Source organism: Anser anser (genome assembly GCF_964211835.1).
Source record: "Anser anser genome assembly, chromosome: Z".
Lineage (NCBI taxonomy): Eukaryota > Metazoa > Chordata > Aves > Anseriformes > Anatidae > Anser > Anser anser.
The window spans coordinates 76,457,583-76,481,990 of record NC_139723.1 but is presented as its reverse complement, the minus strand read 5'-3'; the positions used below and the strand labels follow the sequence as shown (position 1 = coordinate 76,481,990).

The 24,408-nt window shown below is 39.8% G+C and overlaps 1 protein-coding gene and 1 long non-coding RNA gene across 6 annotated transcripts in view; both read right to left on the bottom strand.

Annotated features, from left to right (window-relative positions):
- ZFR (zinc finger RNA binding protein) overlaps positions 1 to 17,270 on the bottom strand; it is a 43,810-nt gene extending 26,540 nt beyond the window's left edge. For all 3 annotated transcript variants that reach the window (XR_014576534.1, XM_083816716.1, XM_083816717.1), the window contains exons 1-3: positions 17,116 to 17,270; positions 16,774 to 16,858; positions 2,376 to 2,658 (exon numbers count right to left, since the gene is read on the bottom strand). Coding sequence is in view for 2 of the 3 variants with exons in the window: in XM_083816716.1 (XP_083672842.1) it covers positions 2,376 to 2,658; positions 16,774 to 16,858; positions 17,116 to 17,152 (405 nt within the window). In the remaining variant the exon portion in view is untranslated. The remainder of the gene's footprint in view (positions 1 to 2,375; positions 2,659 to 16,773; positions 16,859 to 17,115) is intronic.
- A 17-nt stretch (positions 17,271 to 17,287) lies between these two features.
- On the bottom strand, positions 17,288 to 24,381 carry LOC310889356. Of its 3 annotated transcripts, none has more exons than XR_014576537.1 (4): positions 24,085 to 24,381; positions 23,544 to 23,682; positions 21,903 to 22,128; positions 17,288 to 21,746 (listed from the first exon to the last, which is right to left on the bottom strand). It is a non-coding gene; the product is annotated as an uncharacterized lncRNA (long non-coding RNA). The 3 variants fall into 3 exon arrangements; XR_014576538.1 differs by having other exon boundaries at positions 24,176 to 24,381; XR_014576536.1 differs by having other exon boundaries at positions 23,544 to 24,381.
- Positions 24,382 to 24,408: the final 27 nt, after the last annotated feature.

Below are 24,408 nucleotides of genomic sequence, written 5' to 3'. Positions count from 1 at the left end.
ACAACATATTTCCTGCTAGTCTATACTCAAGGAGATTATTTTTAAAAAATTATTTATGGAGACAATATATGTAGATATATGCATTAAAGAAATTAAATTTGTTTACAAATACTTCCATACAGAAGACAATTCTGATAATTTCAGACTTAATATAGAAATTAACCTCATACTTTTAAATCACGTTCCCTTCCACACTATTTTTGTAACTGAAAAGCAACTACTTTTCTGTAGTTTGTTTCATAAGGACTATATCAAATTCCTAAAATATATGAAGGAAAAAACAACACTGATCTCCACAAAATGTGAATTTCCATAAACCACAAAAACAGTCACAAGGTTAAAAACATCACCCTATATTTGCCTTAAAAATCCCATAAATAAGAATATTTTTCTTGGTTGTATTTTTTAGAGTATGGAAGTGACACTTTTAAAGCCTTCTTTTTTTCACATATCAACTGTTCCATGAAGGAACCATAAACTAGTCTAGAAGGGCAAGCCAAGTAGCCAATTCAACACAGCCAAAACTCAGAAGATGGTAAGCAAGCTTAGAAGAGGTGATCCTGGAAACTACTATATGCATGTATGTGTATTTTCTCATCCTTAACATATTTATGGTGAAGTGTTACTAACTGACCAACTACTGGGTAGCAAGGCATGAGCTACATTAGTCTACTGACATATGAAATTTCTTTTCATTTCCAAGAAATATAACAATACTTTTTTCCATCCAACCTCCATAAAGTGGAATTATTTTTCTCTTTAATTTAGGGGACTCTCTTATCTGTCTGAATACATCTTGTAACTGACTACCTTAACGACCTTGTGAGTATACACCCAACTGGAAGGACTCCTAGGCTACATACAATGCATTACCATATGTAACAAATTCTGAAAACTGCATAAAAGAACTGATTACACAGAGCAACAGTACCATCCTTTTAAACAAACAAAACCACTAGTTAGAATCTATATAATGCCTTGATAATTGTATAACTAATATATAGGAGAGATATTACATGGGACATACTATTTCAACATCCTCTGCCTCACTGGTAAATGCAAATTTTAAATATGAGCCATGTCACAAAATTTATATAATTCTCGTGCATAAACACACCAGCCTAGAGATATCCACTGAAGACTTAGACTAATGAATGCTAAGGTAGAAAAAAAAGCTGTTAAAAATACAAATAAAGCTCACATTTCCACTGGAAAACTACCTGGCCATGCAAAACCCCTACTCTTTCTGCATCTAAACTGTCTGACTGAAACCAATAAGCTAGAATTACTGAAGTGCATATATACCTGTATTATGTGAATCTAGACAGACAGGAGAAATCGCAACTTCTAACTCTCTTCTAAAAACTGGATAGGAGTAAACACGTATGTTAGAAAGTCCCAAGATGACCTCTACAGACTGAAATCTTCCAGCTGCAAAGCTGATGAAGCACTCTGGTTTATACTGCAGGTTTATTTATTCATGAACTGAGAAGGAATATGATTCAGTAACAGGATGCTGTCGTACTGCATTTAAGCCAGTGCAAGAATGGGAAATTGTTTGAGGAACCAACAAACCTCTCCTCACAGCCTTGTGTCATCGCACCTTTACCTCTTGCACTGACATCACAACTGTGCAGAGGCAAACAAATTTAACTTGGCTTGTTAATCCCATGGAAAGATCCTCCATTTTTCATTGGTTAGTTTTCTACGGGATCCTTTTCCTGAACTGACCCACCCAAATGCTGACAACTGCTGGACTCAACACAAGAAAAGTGTCAACAGAAGACGGAAAGATGAAAATGGAGAAACAGTTCCCTTTTGTGGCTGTCTGTAGTCACACAAGGTTAGGCAGTGACCTTGCTAGTGCAGAGGGCCGCCAAAAAGGGTGGCTCCTCTCCTACGGCAATCTTCTATCCTCTTATGTTTGGTGCTGCAACTCCTGTGGCACCCACGAATCTGATGAGAGAACAATTTCTACCTCCCACTGAAAATTTTGATTGAAACATTTCTGTCAGCTAAGTCAGTTCCATGACCTGATTTAACACATGCTACTTGAACATTTAGGCTAGCCAAGACAGCACTACTTTTCTCAGCAGCTGTTCACAAAATCACTTGGAGGTAAATGTCAGTTCACTATTGTGTGAATGTCTTAGATCCTGCAGTAGTACTGCTGACAATTCTCCATGTGGGCCACGAGACTGCAGTCACTTTACACAATCAGTTTCAGCTGCTGAGTAATTTGTGTTGTACTCATGCTGTGATTCACAGAAGGGAAAAAAAAATACAAACACCATCACATTCTCTTATCCAAACAGGCCTCTCCTTTTTAACATGTAATTTAAAAACCATTAAACAGAGCGTTTTTTTTAACATACCTGGTAATTCTGTGTAGTGACAGGAGGTGGTGGTGGTGGAGCTTCTTGTTGCCTCTGTGTGTAACCATAATCTGTAGCTGTGTGTGCCGTCGGGTAGCCTCCATATGCAGCAGCTGTTGCAGCAGCTGCGACAGCTACTGGAGCAGGCCTGGCTACTGCAACCGTAGCTGCTGCTGGGGCATAGGCTGCAGTAACCGTGTGCGCAGCGACTGGGGCCTGGTGGACAGTGTAGCTAGCAACTGTAGTTGGATGGGAATAGGCTACACCCGAAGCAGGCTGCTGGCTATATGGGAAAAAGACAGTAAGTAAATAATTAGATTAATTCAACGTATTAAGCTCACACGTAAACATTTCAAAATCCTGGATTTGATCAATACTTATCTGTTCTATAAACAAACCAGGAATGTCTATCTACCTATGTACACACTTCAATGGCTATATTACCTCTTCTTCACTCTCTTAAAAAACAAAACTATATTTTTTTGAAGCGTCTGTGGATATAGAAATATCAAGTGGCTGATGACTTTCTTCTTAGAGAGGGTTTGTGGGTTGGTTTTGTGGTTATTTTTTTTCTGAAGCAGTGGAACAGAAGTCTTTCATTCAATGTTTCAAACCATTATCTTTTCATATCTGACAAGTTTGTAAGTGCTTCATTAGTTCTTCAATAAAACCACATGTCAAATTAAGAAAAATACTACTTTTCTATGACAGCTCATTACTGACCTGCACTTGCATGATGTTTTTCAGTAAACCATATTAAAGCTATGAGCTTTTAAAGACTTCCATGAAAATTAACTCAGAACTCTTAAAGTTAAGGCAGACACACTTCAAAACATATCTCTAATATCAGGCTTTTCCCACTAAAGTTTAGAATTATAAGATACTGGCCACACTTGCACAGAAGTACACTGCCTCACCACATGAAGCATCATCAAAAGACAGCCAAATCAAGCAAGACGACTGCCACCAGAGCTCTGGCAATCTTCCAGGAACATGCTGTGACTAATGTGCCTTTCTAATATTTGCAGGTAGGACATTAATATGCGGCTATTTACTAAGAATGAGTAATTACTAACTGTGGAAACAGAAAATAAATAATGGGTTTAATTATTGAACAGAAACTGATGTTACTGTCTTACTTCTGTACCCATTACGATTAAAAGCTTACAATAGTGGTTATGCTTTTTAAACAAATGAAACAAACTGGGCAAAATACCATTATCTGGAACAATGATATGAAATGGGGATTCAGTGATTATTCTGATTTTTTGTGCATTTCTAGCACTGTTCAATAATACTTAAGAATCTATATAGGGTTTTACATCTCCATAGAACTACTAGAAGATAATTCAAACCCAATTTCATGTCTATCGAGGAGATAATATCCACTATTTTAAAGAAAATAGAAACGATATGTCACTTGAAAGAAAAACACTCAGTGGCAAAGTGGAATTGAAGAATGCTTATATTCAAAACCAAAAGGAACAAGAAGTCATGACAGTTTTTCCAAGAGAACAATATTCTCCCTGACACAACTATCAGAAACAAAGCACGTTTGTGCTGTAGAAATTTTTGCTAAAAACATTTCCATAACTCCCTTGTGTTTAGTAATTAAAAATAAAATGAAACCGTCATTTAATTAGAGCAGAACACATTGACTTTAACATATTAAAAAGCCATTTTTGTGGCAGAAACACTCAAGAGAAAATTTTATTACTACTGGACTTCCATGTCTGGACTCTACCTTCTTCCCACCACAGTCCCCGGCATTTCATTTGTTAAAAGACCAATTACAGTACATCCAAACTGAACGCAGTTGTGAGTTGTACTCACAATTATATTTCATTTTCAGCTTCTTAATGTTAACAGTGGAAGGATAAAAGCTAAAATACTTTGATGTAGCTCATACCACTGCTTGAAACAATTCCTCCTACCTGATCTATATAGGTAGTGCCTTTGTTTTCTTAGCATAGGGTCAGAAATCAACTGTGTCAGAAAACTCATGAAGACTATTTTAAGATGGTAAAAGTGAATGATAATCTATAAAATTAGGCTGTGATATTTATGTACCTAGCAGCACAAAAGTGTAAAATATTCACAAGTTCTGAGGTAATTCACAGTATCATATGTATCTACTCAGAATGTATTATGCTGGGAAAACAGGCAGCCTTATACTTTCACTTGGACTTCACCTGAACCTATCAACAGTCCAATACTGTCAACAAAGGGTCAGTCTTGCTCCACCCCATCCTCATTCTCACTCTTCCCTCCTCCCATATACCAAATCTGGCCATGCCATATTTCATTCCTTGGGCTAGTTCTGCTTTTCATTACTCTAGCAGAAAAGTACAAGATTTTTTTTTCCCTTGGCCCATTTTCTGACATGGTAGAACAGTTAGAAACATTGGAGCTCACAGAACAGTCTGACTGCCAGAACTGACATGAGGCATATGTATGGAAAAAAAACTTGGAGGGGGAGAAAGGAGAGGGACCTGCCAAGGCAGCAAAAATTGGCTCTTCGAGTTTCATGAAACCATGCTCAAATTGCTAACACAAAATAGTATCACAGAACCAAAGAATCATTAAGGTTGGAAAAGACCTCCAAGATCATCTGGTCCAACCACCCCCCTACCGCCAATGTCACCCGCTAAGCCCTGTCCCTAAGCACCACGTCCACCCTTTCCTTGAACACCCCCAGGGACGGTGACTCCACCACCTCCCTGCGCAACCCGTCCCAATGCCTGACTGCTCTTTCTGAGAAGAAATGTCTCCTCATTTCCAACCTGAACCTCCCCTGGTGCAACTTGAGGCTATTCCCTCCTGTCCTAGTAACAGCACTACAGTGCTCACACCACATTATGTGGTAACATTATCAGCCAGTTTGTCAAAGAAAATGCTTTTATTCTCAGAAACACATGATTAAAGCTACCTGAGAGTTTTCTGTATTCAACAGTGCGAAGAGATAGTGATGATACTATTAACAAGATTCTACTCAGTCTCATTTCTTCTTTGTTATTTTTGTATTAAATTTCCTTATCATGGTATAGAATTAACAGCCCCAATCATTTGATTTCTAAGGCCAATACAGTTCTATTACCATTTTTACTTTAGCAAACCTGTTCCCCTTGCTTCTGCAACATCATGCAGAGCTAGTGATCGAGTTTGCAAGATTACAACAAAAATATTCTAGAACTGGTTGCTTCTTCCTTTTTGAAAGAACTACTCATTGTTACAGAAGTTCACATAGTTTTTTCCAAATGTATGGGCTTCCTTTTTCTCCTCAAGTTCTTACTGAAAACCTTTTAACATTTAAGATGACCAGGCTCTTCCATGTAATTAACCTATATCTAAAGATTTTTGTGCCAACTTCATCACTTGACTTACAAGAGGTTTTATCCTCGTTCAGGGACAAGTGCCTCATCGCACAACTTACCTCCTTCTCAGACTATTTGGTCAGACCCCCTCTTCCACCTGTCTTTCTTGCAATGCATCTTTGCACCTATTTACTACCTACTCATCTTTTGTGGCCATGGATGGCATCAATTCAGATGAAGGTTCGGCTGTGCTTGCTACCCAGTGCTTTCTTTCCAGTCTGTCTTCCTCAGAGAAGCTTCCTGTAAAGCTACCCATGTACTGACAGTACCTCCCTCGCATCAAACACTAAGACATGCCATACTAAAGTAAATACTAAATACCAATCAACCAAACCCTGGATAACTCCAGTGTAATTATTCCTATTTGATGATCACTTCTAATAACTACCCCTACCAGTACTTCTCTACAATTATTTTATTAATCTCTACATTAAGTAATAATTTTCCACACTGCACCTCATCAAATATTTTAACTTAGTCCCAGTAAACAAGACCCAAAGACTTAGGCATGTGATCAAGTTATTAGAACAACAATGAATATGTCAGCTGACCTATGGTAACAAAACACGTGCATGTTCTTCAACACAACAAAGGAAGTAATTCAGTTTAGTTTAATCACCCAACACAGTGGGAAAAAGTTGAACTAAATTCCTCCGTATGTTCTATGGGCTAAGAACATGCAAACAATTACTGCAGCACAGCTGACACAAACAAATTCAATGCTCTGTTAACTAAGCCATTCTTCTGTGCAGGTCAGATCTTTTCTTGCCCAAAATAAATTCTCACATCCTTATAAGCATCTCTGAATTTGAAGTTCCACTGAGACCAACTGGCTTTACTAAACGGGCAAAGCTTAAAAACACTAAATAATTTAGATTGAAACAAACCTTTGGAAATCATCTCCTACAACATCAATCCTACACTCAAAGCACAGCTGATTTTGAAGTTAGATTATGTTTCTCAGGGTTTTCTCCAGTCACTTTCTGATTATTTCCAGGAAAGCAAAGGAGTCCTAGATGAACATTTACTTAAAGTAAACCCAACTTATGACCACTCAATTCAAGGTAACTTCATATTACAATTCTTACAGTGTTTTAGCTTACTCTAAGACCAAAATCAAAATAAACATAATTCTTTGATTTAAGTTATTAGTAAAGGACTTGGCAGCTTCAAATTGCACTTTTGCTGTATTGCTCTAATAATACATCACCTACCAGAGATTTTCATTCAAAAAATATTTTCAATTCATGCCAACCTATTTCTTTAGCTGATCATAATAGCAACAGTGCTTCCCCACCAAGCTCACTTCCATTTCTCTTTTCTAGCAACACCACACATTAATCAGTAAGGATCTTCCAGTTCAGATTTCACTGTATTTTCACTATTCCAGCCACAGCCAGTTTACAGTCTACACATTGCACTAAAATCTTCTGCTCCAGGTTCTGTAGATGTTTCAGTCAGCTTTAAAAGGTCATTTCCAGCACCATATCTAATTTACTGTCTTTCCCTAACTGCCCTAAACTGCTACCATGCATATCCATATTTCCCCATGCTCTTTGCTTCTTACTGCCAAATAAATCTGCTTCTTTTCAAATTTTACACCCCACTGTATACCTAGCTTGCTCTTATCTTCCATAAGGTACCTAAGAAACCTTGAGATTGGGAATGAGCTCTTTATTCACAATTATTGGACTACAGTGCATGAAAGAAGTATTTTTTGTAAAAAAAAAAAAAATCATTGACTCAATCTTTGAAGAACATCTATACTAATATCTATGGCATTAATGTTGGAAAATACTAATCAAATCTTTCTGATGCGTTAATACCTGGGGAAAAGTGCCACATATGAAATACCACTATATTACACCTCCTAGATAAGACTCTCTGCAGCAAGCTGTGACCATACATCTTTTTCCACACTAATCTCCAATCCCATATCAACTTGATTTTCTGGGGGGTAAAGGGATGCACTGTTCTGCAGTCTTGCAGAATTCATCCCAGAGCAAAGGCCACTGCAGAAGTTAGCCTTGTCCATATTGCTGTGTGCTGTATGAAACTTCTTTCACCAAGTCAAAGGAAGTTTTCCCAAGACAGGTGTGTGTTTTTCTTTTATACTTTGCAAGCTAGACTTAAGACTATGAATGTAGCTGCAGTGTTAGTATCGGCATTTGGTATTGTATATACTCAGATCTGTGATTCTCAACAAGTGTAACATGTAGAAAACTTTTCTCTATTTGCAAATTTTAAGTCACAGAATCCCAGAATGGCTGAGGTTGTAAGGGACCTCTGGAGGGCATATGGTCCAACCCCCTGCCCAAGCGGGGACACCCAGAGCAGGATGCCCAGGTGTGAAGACCTCCAAGGAGAGAAACTCTACAACCTCTCTGGGCAACCTGTGCCAGTGCTGTCACCCGCACCGCAGAGAAGCGCTTTCTGATGCTCAGAGGGAGCCTCCTGTGTTCCAGTTTGTGCCCACTGCCCCTTGTCCTGGCACTGGGAGCCACTATAGAGTGCCTGGCTCCATCCCCTTTGCACCCTCCCTTCAGATATTTCTAGACATTGATGAGATCCCCCCTGAGCCTCCTCTTTTCCAGGCGAGCAGTCCCAGCTCTCTCCACATAGGAGAGGTGCTGCAGTCCCTTCATCTTGGTGGCCCACCAAGGTTGCCCTCACTTGGACTCTTTTCAGTATGTCCATGCCTCTCGTGTACTGAGGAATGAAGAACCAACCAGGCACAGCACTCAAGGTGTAGCCACACCAACACTGAATAGAGGGGAAGGACCACCTTCTCTTGACCTGCTGGCAATACTTTGCCCAACGCAGCCAAGAACTCCATTAGCCTTCTTCACAGCAAGGGCACGTTCCTGACTCATGTTCAACTTATGTTCAACTCATGTTGCTGACTCACGTCTACCAGGACCCCTAGGTCCTTTTCTGCAGAACTGCCCCCCAGCATGTACTAGTGCCTGGGACTGTTCCTCCCCAGGTGCAGGACTTTGTGAAACTCCTTGTTGAACTCCATCAAGTCCTTGTCAGCCCACACCTCCAGCCTGTTGAGGTCCCTCTGGATGGCTGCATGGTCCTCTGCTCAGTAGACCACTCCTCCAGTTTATATCACCTGCACATTTGCTGAGGATGCACTCTACCCCATTGTCCAGATTGTTAATGAAGATGTTAAACAAGACTGGACCCATTCCAAAACACAGAGGCATCCAAAACACAGAGGCATCGAAGAGTTATGATGACCTCTGCCCAGCTGCACACTGTGAAATCCACTAAGCTCCAGTATAGCTTAAAAAAAAAAAAAGTGCTTATAGGTAGAAAATTCCTGCCTGAACACTTACACTCCGTTAAGTTGAATTAAAACACCACCAACAAAAGGTCCACACCCTGAGAACAAACTCCTGAAAACTCTTGTTCTGTTGGGCAGTTTTATTCCTCTTTTTTTTTTTAAAAAAAAAGAATATTCAAGGAACGATTGAAAACCTCTTCTGTGCTGCACAAAAATCTTCACCAAGGAAAGTGCAGCAGTGTTTGTGATATAGAAGAAGAAATATGGACTCTCAAAGTGTTTTTTCCATTTTGAAAGTCCTTATTTATTTTTCCATGTGATGGTAGAACACTTCAAATTATTTTAGATCAGAAGCTGGCTAGGAAGCAGATGTTGCTGATTAATAGCAGTTAATGAAGAATTGGTGTCCCCTTAGCAAAACATTATCATCCAGTTCCAAAATAATAAGAGTTTGTCTAGTTTAAATAGCTACATAATAAAGGTTTGCAAGTGAGTAATATCCTTCCACAAAAACAAGCTTAGATGGGAACTTTTAACTGTTAGATCTAATACAGCAGAACCCTCCCTTGTTAGTTACTTTTATAGATCAACACTGATGGAAGGCTTGGATTTCCAGTGATTTACCTGCCCAAGAGTGACAGAGAATTAAGAGCACTTAAATTTAAGAAGCAAATACTAAATCCTCCTCTGGAGTACACTTTGCTCTTGCCCTTTTCCAGATATTGGCGTTTTCCATTAAAAATAATAGAGGCTTTGCTAAAAAAAAAAATACACTGAAAGTAGAAAGCTTTATTTAGTTAATACTTTATTTCTTTTTTTTAATTAATATCAAGAAAATGTAACACATGGATATAATGCTGTCTATTTTACCAGATAATAACTTCAGGTGACTTGAGATTGTAAGATACTTTATTTTCCACATTAGGATGTCTGTGGAGTAAGCCATGCATTAAGCAACTTAATACGGTATCTTTAGCAATTGTTGTCAGAGGAATTCACTTTCAAAAGAACATAGTACTTCTATACAGGGTATGCAGCATGTGAAAGGTAACAGAGAGGATAGTACAAAAAAGGCTCCCTATAAGCCTTGCATTTCACCACACCAACTTATTTAACTTAAAAATGAATTACAGTTCATATGCATGTAAGCCCACAGAGTATAAAAATGCTGATCTCCTATGCATGCGTACTAACAACCAACACATACATTTTAACTCTGCTGCTATTCCAGCTTGGTTTAGAGCATTGAACATTGAAAACTCTCTTCCTAGAGGCAAAGGACATTCTTGTATTTTCAGCTTTAGCATTCTGAAGAGTGCTATTTGGACAGAGATTTCAGAGTAAGTCTAAAACCAATTGTCTCAACCCAAATTACCAGCTTCCTCAGAAACAACAACTTAACTATGTTTCTTGCATATTTTTTCATTTAAAGAAGTGATTTACATGCTAGCTTAGCATGACATTTAAACTACTCAAACATAATTTTAAAAATACAAATATCTAGAACTTAAGACAAAAAAAGAGCCATATTTCCTGAAAATTCCAACTTCTTTGAATATTTTAGTATTAAGGAACTGTACTTATTGAGACCCAACTGTGGGATTTTTCAAAGTTTCATAGACTATTCTATCAATAGCAAAATAGAAAAGGTCTGTCTAAAAATATAATTCTGCAGTTTTTCTTTCAGTGACATCAAGATTGAAATGAGTATGACCTGACTCTCCAAAAACTAAATGAAGTGCTACAACCTGCTGCTTCTACAGAGAAATGGATAAAGAGGCACTACTGAATAACTGGTCAGATGAAGTTTCAGGTGTGTTAATGAAACCTGGGCAGAGTGAAAAATACTAAACATTTTTCTCCTGAACTCACTTAACAATAAACAGCATAAAATGCTGAAATAAAATATTCAGTTACAGGAAGTTAGTTTGTATTTTAGAAGAGACTTTACTTCTGTTTTTCTACAGTCTGTCACTTGATATAAGCATCAAACTTTAATGAAGATTTAATATAACTTTTTATAACTTTAACAAAATATATTACTTCCTATTATCACAATTCTGTGAACAGAATATTGATTGTAATGCAATTCACAAGGAATCCAAATGGAGACATGAAGGTATGCAAGTGTACAACTCTCTTGAATCCTGTTAAATTTTAGCAGCTTCTGGTAATGCATTCTACAGTCTGACTACACATGACCTGAAAAAGACATTTCCTTATAGTAATTTTAACTTTCTCTTCCTCTTCCCTGTTTCTAAAAACATCTTTGTATCATTCTATTACAAAAAGTACCGACTGCTACCGCATAGCTAAATCATATGCTATCAATAACTCATCTCAAAGATGAATGTGCTCATGTTTTTAATGTACCTTCACTGTTTGATCTTCACATTCATTCTCACCACCTTCTTAAGCCAATCAAATCAGGTAATGTTTCTTCTCTCTGCACCTCTGACCATAGCTGCAAGCATCTACATCAGTGATGCAATATATGCTCTGTATCTACCACCCCCATACTCAGTTGCACACAACAGACGGCTCATCCCTCTATTGCTTTCTTCATCATCAAAACATTGTTTTTCTTCAAGTCTAGTTAACAGCCATGTTCACAATGATAGCACAACACAAAAAGAACTGAGCTCAAGATGTCACATCTGCCTAAAAAAATACCAACTACTAACATTTTCCCTGTCAGAAAAAAACACACTAAAATTGGCAAGTTCTCTATTAGATGATAGAAACTTCACTAGCATGGAAAAATGTATTCAATTCTTAAAGCACTCTGTATTTCCTGCCTTTAGCTGCTACTTTGCTTTTCTAGGTACCAATAATGCAACTGCACTTTACCCTACCTAGTAACAGACAAACTTTTACAAATAATTTAACACCCCAGAGTCACAATCATTAATCTATTTTGAGGTTACAACTACAAAGGACTTTAGAATTAACAGAAAAGTTTCCCCTAGTGCTTGGTTCTTGATGTCATGAGCCTGTTGCAAATTTTACCTCATTGGCAGACTTCACTCTTACAAATGACAAAGCTTCCTCTTATTACTGAGGCACCTTTCCTCCGCAGATACCACCACCTCCTCTGATTCCCTGTCAATAGTCAACAGCAGAACTGGCACACAGCCCACACTAACAAACCCAGAGCTCCTTATTGCCTTACTAACGTTGGCATATCTCACTTGAGGGTGGCACTTCACTGGTTTGGAAACAAGTCTACCAAAATCTTTGCATAAACAGCAGTAGCTTACTGTACGCTTCTTGTGTACATTAAGCAAGATGGAACAGCAGGTTTAAGACACCACTTAAGACTACCATAGATTGAGCAAAGGAGAATCGGCAATATAGGCAGCTTGATCATATCAAGAAGTTTCTTTTGCTAAAAATGCATATCCTTTAAGATGTGATGCAACTCAGAGCAGCAAGGTCATAAAATTCACATAGAAAGCATTTACCATTTTACAATCTGATATAAGTAGGTTCATCCTGTGATAAAATTATGATTACTTTTGTTCCCCATTCATTTCAAGCACAGCACCTGAATGCCAGGCTAGCTATAACTGCAAGAATTCACTTCCATATGGCTGCCTAGAAGACCGCATCTTAACCTAAACTCACAAGCATCACGATTTGCTCCGTACCCAAACAGCTTCCTTTGCCCTTATGTGTTACGGCTTGCAATACCGAATGTGTAATATTCACGCTACTTGAGGACAATTTAAAGTTAACAATCACTCCTAACTACCCAAGGATTTGCCATTTATGACCTGTCTCATTACAGCAGAACCTTGGTAAGAACATCACTAAGATGAAATCCAAAGAGTTACTCTATCTTCTTGAAACCAAAATTTTAACACGAGGTTGATTAAATGAGACCATTACATTTGCAAGCAAAGAAAAGCTCACTTCTCTACCCAAACTTTTCTCAATGCTCTCATCTCTCTATCAGCATCCCCACATTTCAATCAGCCAACTTTAAAATAAAAGCGTAACAATGACTCTGCAGCATCAAAACAAGAATGCTATTTTTTTTTGGATGTGAAAGACAAGCCAATATTAAGCTCTTCGATTCAAACCGGAGACACACAGTGGTTCATGTGAGCTACAACGTGCACGCACACATAAGAGAAGAGTATTGGTATCACCAAATTACGCATTTATTTCAGACTCCTAAATAGATTAGGACAGTTACTGAAATAAGTAACAGATGAGTTTTGCACCGCACACAGATTTATAACTTTAGGTCCTAATACCACCATCAGTATAAAGTACAAATTGTAAAGCTATTCCAATATTCAGAGAAATTTCCTGTATGGGTATTTGCATAATCTGATTCTTCTCTCATTAAGTCATATTATTACTGTGCAGTTCACAGAAGAATTCTAAATGAAGCGGGCAGCAGGAAGTTTTATGTAGTAACAACATTGAAAGGAACAAGAATGCTTCCAATCCATTATTTACAGGTTTAAAGGGCACTTAGGCCTTTTGCTGCCTTGGATTAAGTATGAGATGAGGTAAGATTTCAGATGTACTTTTTGAAAACTATTATTTATGAACAAATAAAAAAGACATCTATTCCCTTTCTTATCTAGTCAATTCGCTATACTGCTTACATGTCACAACAGTAAACATGTTATCAACTCCTGAACACTCTGCTCATGAATCTTCCAAACCCAAGATCTAACACAGGAGCAGCTACCGATCATTCACTCGGCACACGAAGGATGAGACAATATTTAAATGATCCACCATGACCACAAACAACCCAGAATCACAGGAAGACACAGTGATTTCGATGTCAGTAATAGCTTCATCATCTTCTCATTTCTTGATTTTAAGAAGCCCTTTCCTTGAGCCCAATGCTTTTAATACATCGTGTCTTCACTACCATTAATGCAAATCAGACTTATCATTTTGCGAAAATAGAATTCCAGAAAGCTTCATACTAGTTGTCTATGAGCCTACAATTAAGTATGGAAAACCTCTGCTGCAAACACCTTTCAAATACCACTTAATTAGCATGTCAGATTTTCTCCTTTGAAATTGTACCTCAGAAACTACTTAGACCCTCTACTTTCTAATGCAAAGTTCTTTTTTTCCGTCTGCATGTTTTCAACTGAAGATTTAACAGTTTTGCACTTTGAGATATTCCAAGAAAGGCTTATATTCTACAAAGAACTGCAAAGACTTTTTTGCACTTAGCTGAAGTGCTGAAATCAACAAGATTCTATAAATCATCATAAAGAAGCACTGATACTCCTTTTAAAATTGTATCCCGAAGTTCTCCCAATGCATCAGAATTTTTGACAGCCATTTTGTCAAGACAGAAACCAAAAATGTGACTAATCATGTTTATTATGAACATTTCTGTTACTTTCTATAAAACCCAGAGCAGTAAAACTTGTAACTGGCCTATATCAAAAAAGAAAAAAAAAAAAAAGAAAAAAAAAGTCTGCAGTTGCAAGTGTCTAATTTTCCCTCCTAAAACAACCTGTTATTTTGATCAACTTTTTGAAATCCACAGAGTAGTTTTGTGGCCAGAAAAAAGTCTTCTGTAGATTTATGAGGCCCACCTGTGTGTTAGCTAGCAGATAAACATTCATTCGTATTCTCTACAATCCTGGTTTCTGATGAGGCAGAAATTTTATTATTTTTATGTATTGTGATACTTTGAATACTGGTAACAAGCTTAAAGAGTGTTTTGCAATACTACATCTTCAATTATCTTTCCCTGATGGCCTCTATCTCTTTCTAAAACATACCAGAATATACATTTTGTAGCACTCAGTAAATAAGCCACTGAGGACCTGTCAAATCTGCTTTATGAATGTAAGACCCCCTTTCAGCCGCTTCAAGTGATTTCTGTGGTTTTTGATCAAAGTATTAAATTTCTCTGTTATGAAAAGGGTGCTTTAATACAGGTTGCTGTGTCTCATCACTTTCAAACACAATACACATTCAAGCCATTTATAGGACACAAAGTCTTACTGATATACTTGTGGTAGGAAAGGGGAAAAACCTTCTTTTGATCAGTTTTTCCATTTTCTCAAGAACACATTTATGATTAACTATGAGAACAGTTTTGAACTTGAACTTTATTCCAATTATACACTTTAATATTGCAATGCAAAAGGAAAGTTCAACTGAGTTGTTCAGGTTTTTAAGTCCATATACCTACCTCTTCAGCTTCACAACAAACGGAAAAATAATTTTAAAAATTCATCTCCATAACTGCAGTCATATGGACCTCATAGTTTATTATTCACCTAAAGATCATTTCTCAAAAGAAATAAAAGAAAATCCACTATGCTATTTAAAAACTGTTCTACAACCCATGAGAACCCAGTTTCAAATTTCACTATAACTGTCAAGTAACACATAAACACGCTGTGAGCACCTCATCTTAAAAGAACTAGTAGATGTGCTAAATTTAATCCCTTCCTTTAAATATTCAACGTTGAACGTAAATGAAAACAAACGTATTTTATGTCTATTTCCAGGAAAGAATAGATGCACCGACTTGAGCATCATTGCAAGACCTCCATAATACTGTACTCTCCTGAAACTACGCAGGTATGCAAGTTTGATTAGCTTGTTAACAGTAGTTAACATTAGCTTTTTAACAGTAGTTACATTAGCTTGTTAACATTTGTATTTGTTTCTTAACAACCTCTGATATATTTGCTTTATTATGTTTTTCCCATTAGTCAAGACTTAGGTGTTTAGGGAGATCTTTATTAGAGATGTATAAAACAAATAATAGGGATTCAAATGTTAGCTTCAAGGTACTACTCCAATATAAATCAAAAATGTAAAGATGTTTCTGGTTATGTAATTGTCTTTCTTTTGTTGCCAAATTAAGAGCATTCATTTCAGAAAGAGACAATAGACGCTACCAATTATTGCTTTTTTTTCCAACTCCGATACACAGTCTTTGATGCACAAAGATACCAAGATTTAAGGGAGTACGTCATATATTACATAAAAGAGGTACAGTTTCAGGTCCCTGAGCTCCACTTTAAGACTTTCCCCTGGTCCCAGATAACCAAGTAAGGAAATCTTTTTAAAAGGTGCTTGCTTGGCCCTGGAAATACATTCCCTATTTTCTCAGGCAAGCATTAATTACAACAGTGCTTCAGCGGAACGAGACAATCCCCTGTATTTTCCGGAGCTTCAGCTCTTGCCCTATCCGTCCAGTCTCCCATCGTTTGGGGTGGTGTAATTTTAAAGGATTCTGTCCTCCCACGCTGACAGAGGTGGGGGCAAAGACACGGGGAGCAAGCCCTGTCCTCACTGGAGCTGAAGGAGGAGAAGGGCCCGGGGGCGGCAGACTGTAACTCGGTGGTGTTGTTGACTCTAAGTGGCCATTTTAATGTAAGGGCCTCGGGACCTGATGCTGCCGCTGATTCTCCTCCTCCCTCCGTGGTGCCCAGCTCCACCTCCCCACCCTCACACCACGGGGGACACGGGTGGCAGCAGGATAAGCAAACACACCCTCGGGCGGGGCAATGCGAGCAAAAGGGTCCCTGGCACCACCACCCGGGGGGGACAGGGTACAGATGAAGCCCCCAGAAGGGGGGCAGCGAGCCCCAGGCTCCCCCCCGGGGGGGGGGGGGCGGGGAGAGCCCCGTCAGGGACGGAGAAGGGGAGAAGGGGGCTGCCGGCCCGGCCGGAGGGGAGGGAGGGCGGGGCGGAGAAAAGAGTGAAGAGCGGCGGCGGTTACCTGTACTGAGCAGCAGCCCCGCTATGGGTGAATCCAAAGTAGTTGCCGGTGGCCATTTTGGCATCTTCTCCCAGCCGGCTGGGCACTGCGGCGGCGGCGGTAACCGACAGGAGGCGGCGGTCGGGGCCATGACAGGAGGAGGGGGGGAGGTGGGGGGGGTGGAGGCGGAGGAGGAGGGGGTGAGGGGGAGAAGGGGACAGGGGACAGACGGACAGGGGACAGAACGAGCCTGGTTAGGCGAGGCACCTCAGGACCCCCCCACCCCCCGCATCCCTTCCCCTCCCCCGCTCCCCTCACAGCCGCCCTCCCCCCGCCCCCCCCCCCCCGAGCGCCGTTACTTACCATAGGTGAACGAAACTACCGGGCATATGGGAATCATGAGTCCGAGCTGGCGGCGGCAGCGGCGTCTGAACTCTCAACTCTCACCCCCCCCCTCCCTCCTCCTCCTCCTCCTCCTCCTCCTCCTCGCCGCCGCGCTCGCTCCCTGCCCCCCACCCACCCACCTACGGCGACAACGGCGGAGTGCGGCCAGGCCGGCGCCGTGCGCACGCGCGAGATGTGCAAGGGGGGACGCTGGGAGTTGTAGTCCGCCCCGCGGAGACGCGCGCGCGCTTGGCGCCGCCGGGAGAGGAAGGCGACGCCTCAGCTCGGAGAGCGGGCCCCGGAGGGTGCGCATGCGCGGGATGTGCAAAGGCTCCTGGGAGCTGTAGTCCTCCTGTGTGAGGCCCAGGCATGAGGGAGCAGTGCACGTACTTCCTTACTCCCTCCATTACTCTGTGTTTTGTGCCCATAACCGCACCACGGGCGCACCCGTGAGCTTATATGGCAAAGTATAGGGCCGATTTCCCATTCCTGCCTACGCAGGCGGCACGCACAGCAGCCAGTAACCCAAGGGGTGCCCACCACCCGTGCTGTACCTGTCCCCACACACATACCAGAGGTGTCGATGCCAGCAGCTGTCCCACCCCAGCACCTTCCCACTCCAACCCTGACACACACACCAAGCACCCAGCTACCCCATGCTCACAAGGCCACGCAGCCAGAAGGCAGCACAAATGGCTGGTGTATGCGTGCAGAACTGACCACAAAACCTACGGCTTGGCTCCACGTGTGATGACCAAGCTTCAGATTCACCCAGACCCGTGGTGCGCCAACCACAACCACACACGTGAAAAGCAGCATAGCTGTCACCAACTGAAGCCACGTGCACACCTAGTCTGACCTGTCCCCACCATGCCACAGCCTGTCCACAAATTCCCATAGTTCCCCATGCTTATTGTGCACAGAAGGTAAAGCCTTGCGCACACACAACACATTTATCTGACGTTTCCACACAGCAACAGTCCGTCAGATTGCTCCTAGAAACTGTTGGGCAGCATACTGCAGGCCACACAGTAACCTCTGGGTGACTGAACCTGTACCTGTGCAGTTCTGTTCCTCCTGGTGACCATTTCACCTTTAGGTAATCCTTCCCTCCAAGCATTGGCTGCTTCTCAAAACTCTGAATACAGCAAAACTTGAAGCCTTAAATACTTTCATCTCATTTGTGTGCTTTGCACTGTGACGTGCAGTTTTCATAAACTAACCAAGGCTCATAAAACAGCACTTCTGGATTAATTCAGAACTGGTCACTTCAGAGGTATTCATTTTCCACAAGCTCTACCTATTCAAAACATTCCTATTTGGCATCTCCTATTGTTCTCACAAAATGACAGGTTTCTCTTCCCTCAAACTATAAACAGTTTTCTTAGTTTCTAAGAATTTAACATAGGTATTTATGTTCATAAAACAAATGAGAAAAGTAAATTCTCATCTGAAGGTTGCATTATCACAGCTACGTATGACGCACAGGTATTTAAGATGCCAAGCATTCTTGCCAATTCACTGAACATAATTCATTGGTCATTATTATTAGCTTCACATAGGAACGAAATAGCACTGTACCTCTTGTACTTTCTTATCCTAATCAAGCACAATAGGAAAATGAACCTGCATGGGAAAAGGAATAAATCTCCAACCTCTGTTGTGCACTTTTAGTAAAAGGGCTGTTTTGTGAAGAAAGCAGATATTGGGTAAAGATACTTTATTGCTATTGCTTAGAAAAACAAAAGCCCTAATCCTGCAACTAAATAACAGAGTACTTCAGGAGAAGGCTCTATACAAATCCTTCATAGAAGAACTTACAGGACATGACCTCTGTCACTATATCCTCAATGGACTCAGGATGCATGAGATAGCCATACTCTCCTCTCCTTGTTTTAGTAAATACTGTTCATAATTGGACCATGGGATCATGGCACTTCAACAAAAAGGAAATCAAAGTTTTCTTTGTTCCACCGCCTTTCAAGTTTTTTCAGTTAAAACCTCTCAATGTACTGAAAAAGTATACAATACACATTTCATTAAAAATATATGCATCTATATACACACATAGACATTCACACACCTTTTAAAACTGTACCAATAAAGTTATATTTTGCAAATAGTCAGGCTTCCAATTGCTTATTTCTTCTGGACTGATGAATGTGGACTATCTTCTCCCTGTTAAACCTTTGGTTTCAAAAGCTGAAGCAAAATAAAGCTTTTTTATTCATAATAGATTTCCATCTTAGGTTTCACAGTTTCATTTATCCAAGTAATTTCTAGGAGTCTAATCTAAATATTCCATCCTATATCTTGTGATTTCAGCACTGCATATGTTTGTGCATAAGCTCCTGTTTGGCAGCTCAATTCAGCTGCAATTTCAGCAGAAGTTTCAGATTACTTTTCCAGTTAAATTTTGTACATTGAATCTTTAGTGCATATATCACTTGAAAAAGATTATAATATAACGTGATGAGAAGCCACACTTATTAAGCATGACAGAAAAAAGTTCAAGATTTGTCATATTCTTGGAAAAAAAAAAAAAGAGTGGTAGAAATCTTTCTCTGAGCAGTTCCCTAATAAGAACCTCATGCTTCTTGATGACTTTGTAAACCATTACATAACATCTATTTATGTTACTGCTAGCTCACAGGATCAGATTCATAGTCTATACTTAAAAAAACCTCAATGGTTTATCATACAGAGATGTGATCTTGTTTTATATATATCAGATTTACTGCAAAATGAAGCAGTAATAAATTTAATTAGATCCTTTAGGGCATTTTGAACTTTACCTATTTCTATATCCTTGACTGGAAGGAAAAATAAATGGAGTGATAAACTGCAAATCACGAGGCAGAGGGAGAAAGGCAGAAAAGCTTTAGTGAAACATTCAAAAGATTTTTTTTCCAAATAGGAAAAAAAAATTCTCCATCTACGTTCCTACTAAAGTTACGGAACAACAGCCAAGAATTTCCAGAATGAAAACATACAATGGAACACAAAACTTCAAACTGGGATTAAATAGCACAGCTACTCTATTTGTCCAAAGCTCAGTGCATCTAAAAATATCATAGACAAAAATGGCAAGCAAGCATTAAGAAAAACAAATCTTTGACCTTCATTTCATGTATATGAAAGGAGATCACCAAAATACAGCAAGAAGAAAGTCCACAATTTAACATGCAGTGGCATCAGCCCTACTTTAATATGCACACCCCTGCCACTACCACAGGACCCCGAGACTGCAGTTTAAACAGAAAAACTCTAAGTTTCTGAATCTTCTCTATAAAGGACTAAAACTGAACAAGCATGTACTTTTTTATTTTTTTTAATAGCAGATGTAGGTAAGATTTCTTACAGGCAACCGTCGAGCTTACTCAGAAACTAGGCTCTCAGCTGGCTTGTTTGACCACCAGAGGGCAGGGCAGATGTAGCAGCAGATTAAAGCTTTACTCAACAGCAAGTACAGAACACACTCACAAAAACTGCAACTTTTATTTCCTGAATACGTAATTTAACATTTAGTGCTCTCTTTGTAAAAGCCCTGAATAGGAGGATTCTTTTTCTATTAGTTTAAGGAATCCAGTACTATCTTCTCACCTGGAAATTATTTCAGAGAGCTATACAGAGGTAAGACATTCATCACCTTATCAACATTCTTTTGAAGTGAAATTATGTTTTATAAGCAGAGAAGACAAAAACCTGATGTTTTCACCAAGACTTTAAGTGATTAAAGTAAAAAAATGTTACCTTTTAATAGCAGGGTTTAGAAGTTGAACAGTGATGAGACCAACATATATGTCAGTAAAATAAATAAAAAATATTTATTATATCATATGTGAAAGTTATCAATGTTTATAATACCTACTTGCAACAGGGAAAAAAAAGTCCCAACATTCAACCATAATGCAAAGTTATGCAAGTGTTAATGCAAACTGAAATTACACATCAGACATGGGAGGGGGAAATGAACCAGTTACAGTATACAAGCAAAAATAATGCCTAACAATGCACTTTTTCTTTCCTGAAGCTAACAGAAAAAAAAGTCTGTATGGAAGCTAGCCTTCCACTCCTCATCCAATTTTTTTCACTCACCTGTTATACTATTAAGTACTGAATACTAAAACTTTAAGAGCTGTCTCTCATTCAGTCTTCCCCAAAATGCATCTCAAACCAACTCTACTATTTGTAACTAGCAGAGTCAACAATTGTCGATAATAATTGTTCCGTGATCATAACTATGAGCTTGTATTTTTTAGCGTTCCTGTTCCATGCTATAATTCTTCTTTGAAGAAAAAGCTAATGCTTCAACACTTTTCTCAGCTGAAGATGTGTAAGATGAAGTGAGGCAATCAGGCAGTAACTAGAAGAATTTAAGCCCTTTTAAGGCAGCTACTGAAGGGAAGTGTCTGATGTGAGAACATTACAAAAAACTATAAAAAAACATTACAAAAAACTATTTCAAGAGCTTAGAAGGTGAACTATACTCCTTGGATGGATGGATGACTCACTCAGAAGGTAACAGAACAAATTTACCTTGCAAAGATTAAGACTCTTTCTCCACTTTTTAAAAGCCAGCATCTTTTCTTAGTATCTTCTTTCTTCTTCTTAAATAGAATAAAATACAGTAAGGTTAATTTACCAAAAAGCTCAAAGAGCCACTAAACTTAACTACTACAGTAATTCTTAAAGAAACCCATCATTACAGAAGAACGTAACATGAAAACCTCAGATGCAGCAAACACTCCCTTCCCTTCACTGACCTGCTATTTGGGAATTCAGCTATAAAAATAAACTTGGTGCTTGCTTTGGAGGAAATGTTGCAGGTGGAAGAGGTTAACTCATTAAGATCCAGCAGAAAAATCTCTTTCTTCCAGTCATTTTGATTTATTTCAAGGCTGAGGGACTTGATTAAAAATGCATAAAGGATTGCTGATCTGAATGTGATGCTTCTAAAACCTTTGCATTCTTTGTGTACCAGGTGTTGACCTATAAGAAAGCAAAGCAGATAGGGATTACAAAGACCTGAATTGCCATTACTATTATAATATGAAAGTTAGTAAAAGCCTTGAAACCAATAGCTATGTCATGATCTGAGAATATTTTTTTTGGCATTAATATTCTCTATATGGAGACCATCTTGTGTGGAATGCCTTTACTCTTGCTGTTAAGCATTAAGTACTGAGAGATCGTTTTTACATCTTCCATGAATAAATGGCTTGACAACCTTGATATTTGCACAGTGGTGATAATTACTAATGTTTACATGCACGTCATTTACTGTGCTTTACTTCTAGGTAAACAAACATCATTTTATTTTCCAAAGGTCAGGCTTGTAGTTAAGAACTGTGTATTTTTCTATTTGTTTTGCAAGACATATAACAACATTATGAAACACGGAATTTCCAAGAATTAGTTAAAAGAGCACACCTCTAATTTTTGGTATTAACTTCCTGTTTTTCTCTTACTACAGTCAAAAAGGCTCTACTGAGAGATTATTTACCTCACTTCATAGTGAAAACTATGAAAACCTAATGGATCCCTTCTAGAAACCTCATCTCTCCACCTCCCTTTATATAAGTATTTCAGAAACACTGTCTAGGATTTGGTGACTTTTGGTATTATCCTCATTTGAAATTTATTTATCCTTCTGGCCCTGTCTCATGAACAGGGATCTTTGGAATCCAGAAAGCCCCAAACTTTTGAATTTAATTAAGAGACATCTGCTCTTGGAACAGCAGGGGCAGATTACATAGCACCCTGTGCCATCTTTACCCATAACAGCTTTACCTGAAAGCTAGGGCTGGGATTAGAGTACACTTCCTGTTTCCGATTGGTTACACTTTTTTTTTTTTTTTTTAGGAAAAACTCACATTGTCATGGTAGCAAAAGCACAGATTGAGAGGTAATAACAATGATAAAGGGGCTAAAGTAAACTGACAGTGAGTATCTGAAGTACTGTCATCCTGCCATGCTTACAGCACTACATGACTGACTGGTGCTAAAAGGGATAAGCAAACTATGACAGGCTGTGGTAGTTTGTGTGAAGTTGCATTGATCGCAATAATATTTTAATGGTAATAAATCTCATCATAGAATCCTAGAATCATTTAGGTTGGAAGAGACCTGCAAGATCATCAATTCCGACCATCACTTAACACTAACAAGCCCACCACTAAACCACAACCATGTCTCTCAGTGTCACATTGACACATCTCTTAAATACCTTCAGGGATGGGGACTCCACCACTTCCCTGGGCAGCCTGTTCCAATGTAAAAATACCCTTTCCGTGAAGATTTTTTTTTCCTGATATCGAATTTAAAACTCCCCTGGTACAGCTTGGGCAATTTCCTTACATCCTACTGCTTGTCACCTGAGAAAAAGAGACCAACACCCTCCTCACCGCAACCTCCTTCCAGGTAGCTGTAGAGAGCGATGAGATGCAGCTTTTTCATCTTGTTTCTCAAAATGTTTTGAAGTGTTCACAGATGCTGCCCAAACCCATGTTGCTCTCAAGTTTATCCGCAAAGGAAGGCCCTGAACTGAAACAAAGTGAATACAGAAAGACGCCATGAGAAACCACTCCTGCTCCAACTGCATACCTGGCTGGCTGCTGCACTGCAAGAAGTCTTCTCCATCAACAAAGACGGGGGCAAAGGGCACAGCCCCCAAAATGAGGCGTCATTTTGGCTTATCCCAGCACATGCTTGCACACTTGTTTAAATGAATTAAGCCTACTGCTCATTCTCAGGTCCTGACATAGAAGAGAGCACCAACAAGGCACTTCAGATGCAGCATGCTTTGGCATGAATACACAACAGACGATAGCAAATTATATTTTCAAGGGCTTTTTGGTCAGATTTTTGGGGTTGGTTGGCTTGCTTTGTGATGTCGTGTCCCCCAAAACCCAAGACAGGGGGAGCTTTCTAAAAGCGGGTCTTTACCAGGGAAACCGAGAACCTGCGGCCCCAGCAGGGAAGCCCCGTGCGTGGCGCCCAGAGGAGGGCAAGGAGGCTCAACCCCCTCGCCACACACCTGCAGGGAGGAAAACGAAGGGGGGGAAAAAAGGGGAAGCGGCGCTTTCCTGGACAGCGCCTCAGGTGACGGCCGAGGCTGCGGTCTCGGCATGCAAAGCAGGCGCGGCGGCGCCCCTTCACCGCGTTTCCTCCCGTCCCCTTAGCGAGCTCGAGGAACGCCCTCCGCAAGCGGCCATTTGCAAGCCCCCCCAACCCCTCAGCGGCCGGCCGCCATCTTCCCCCCCCCCCCCG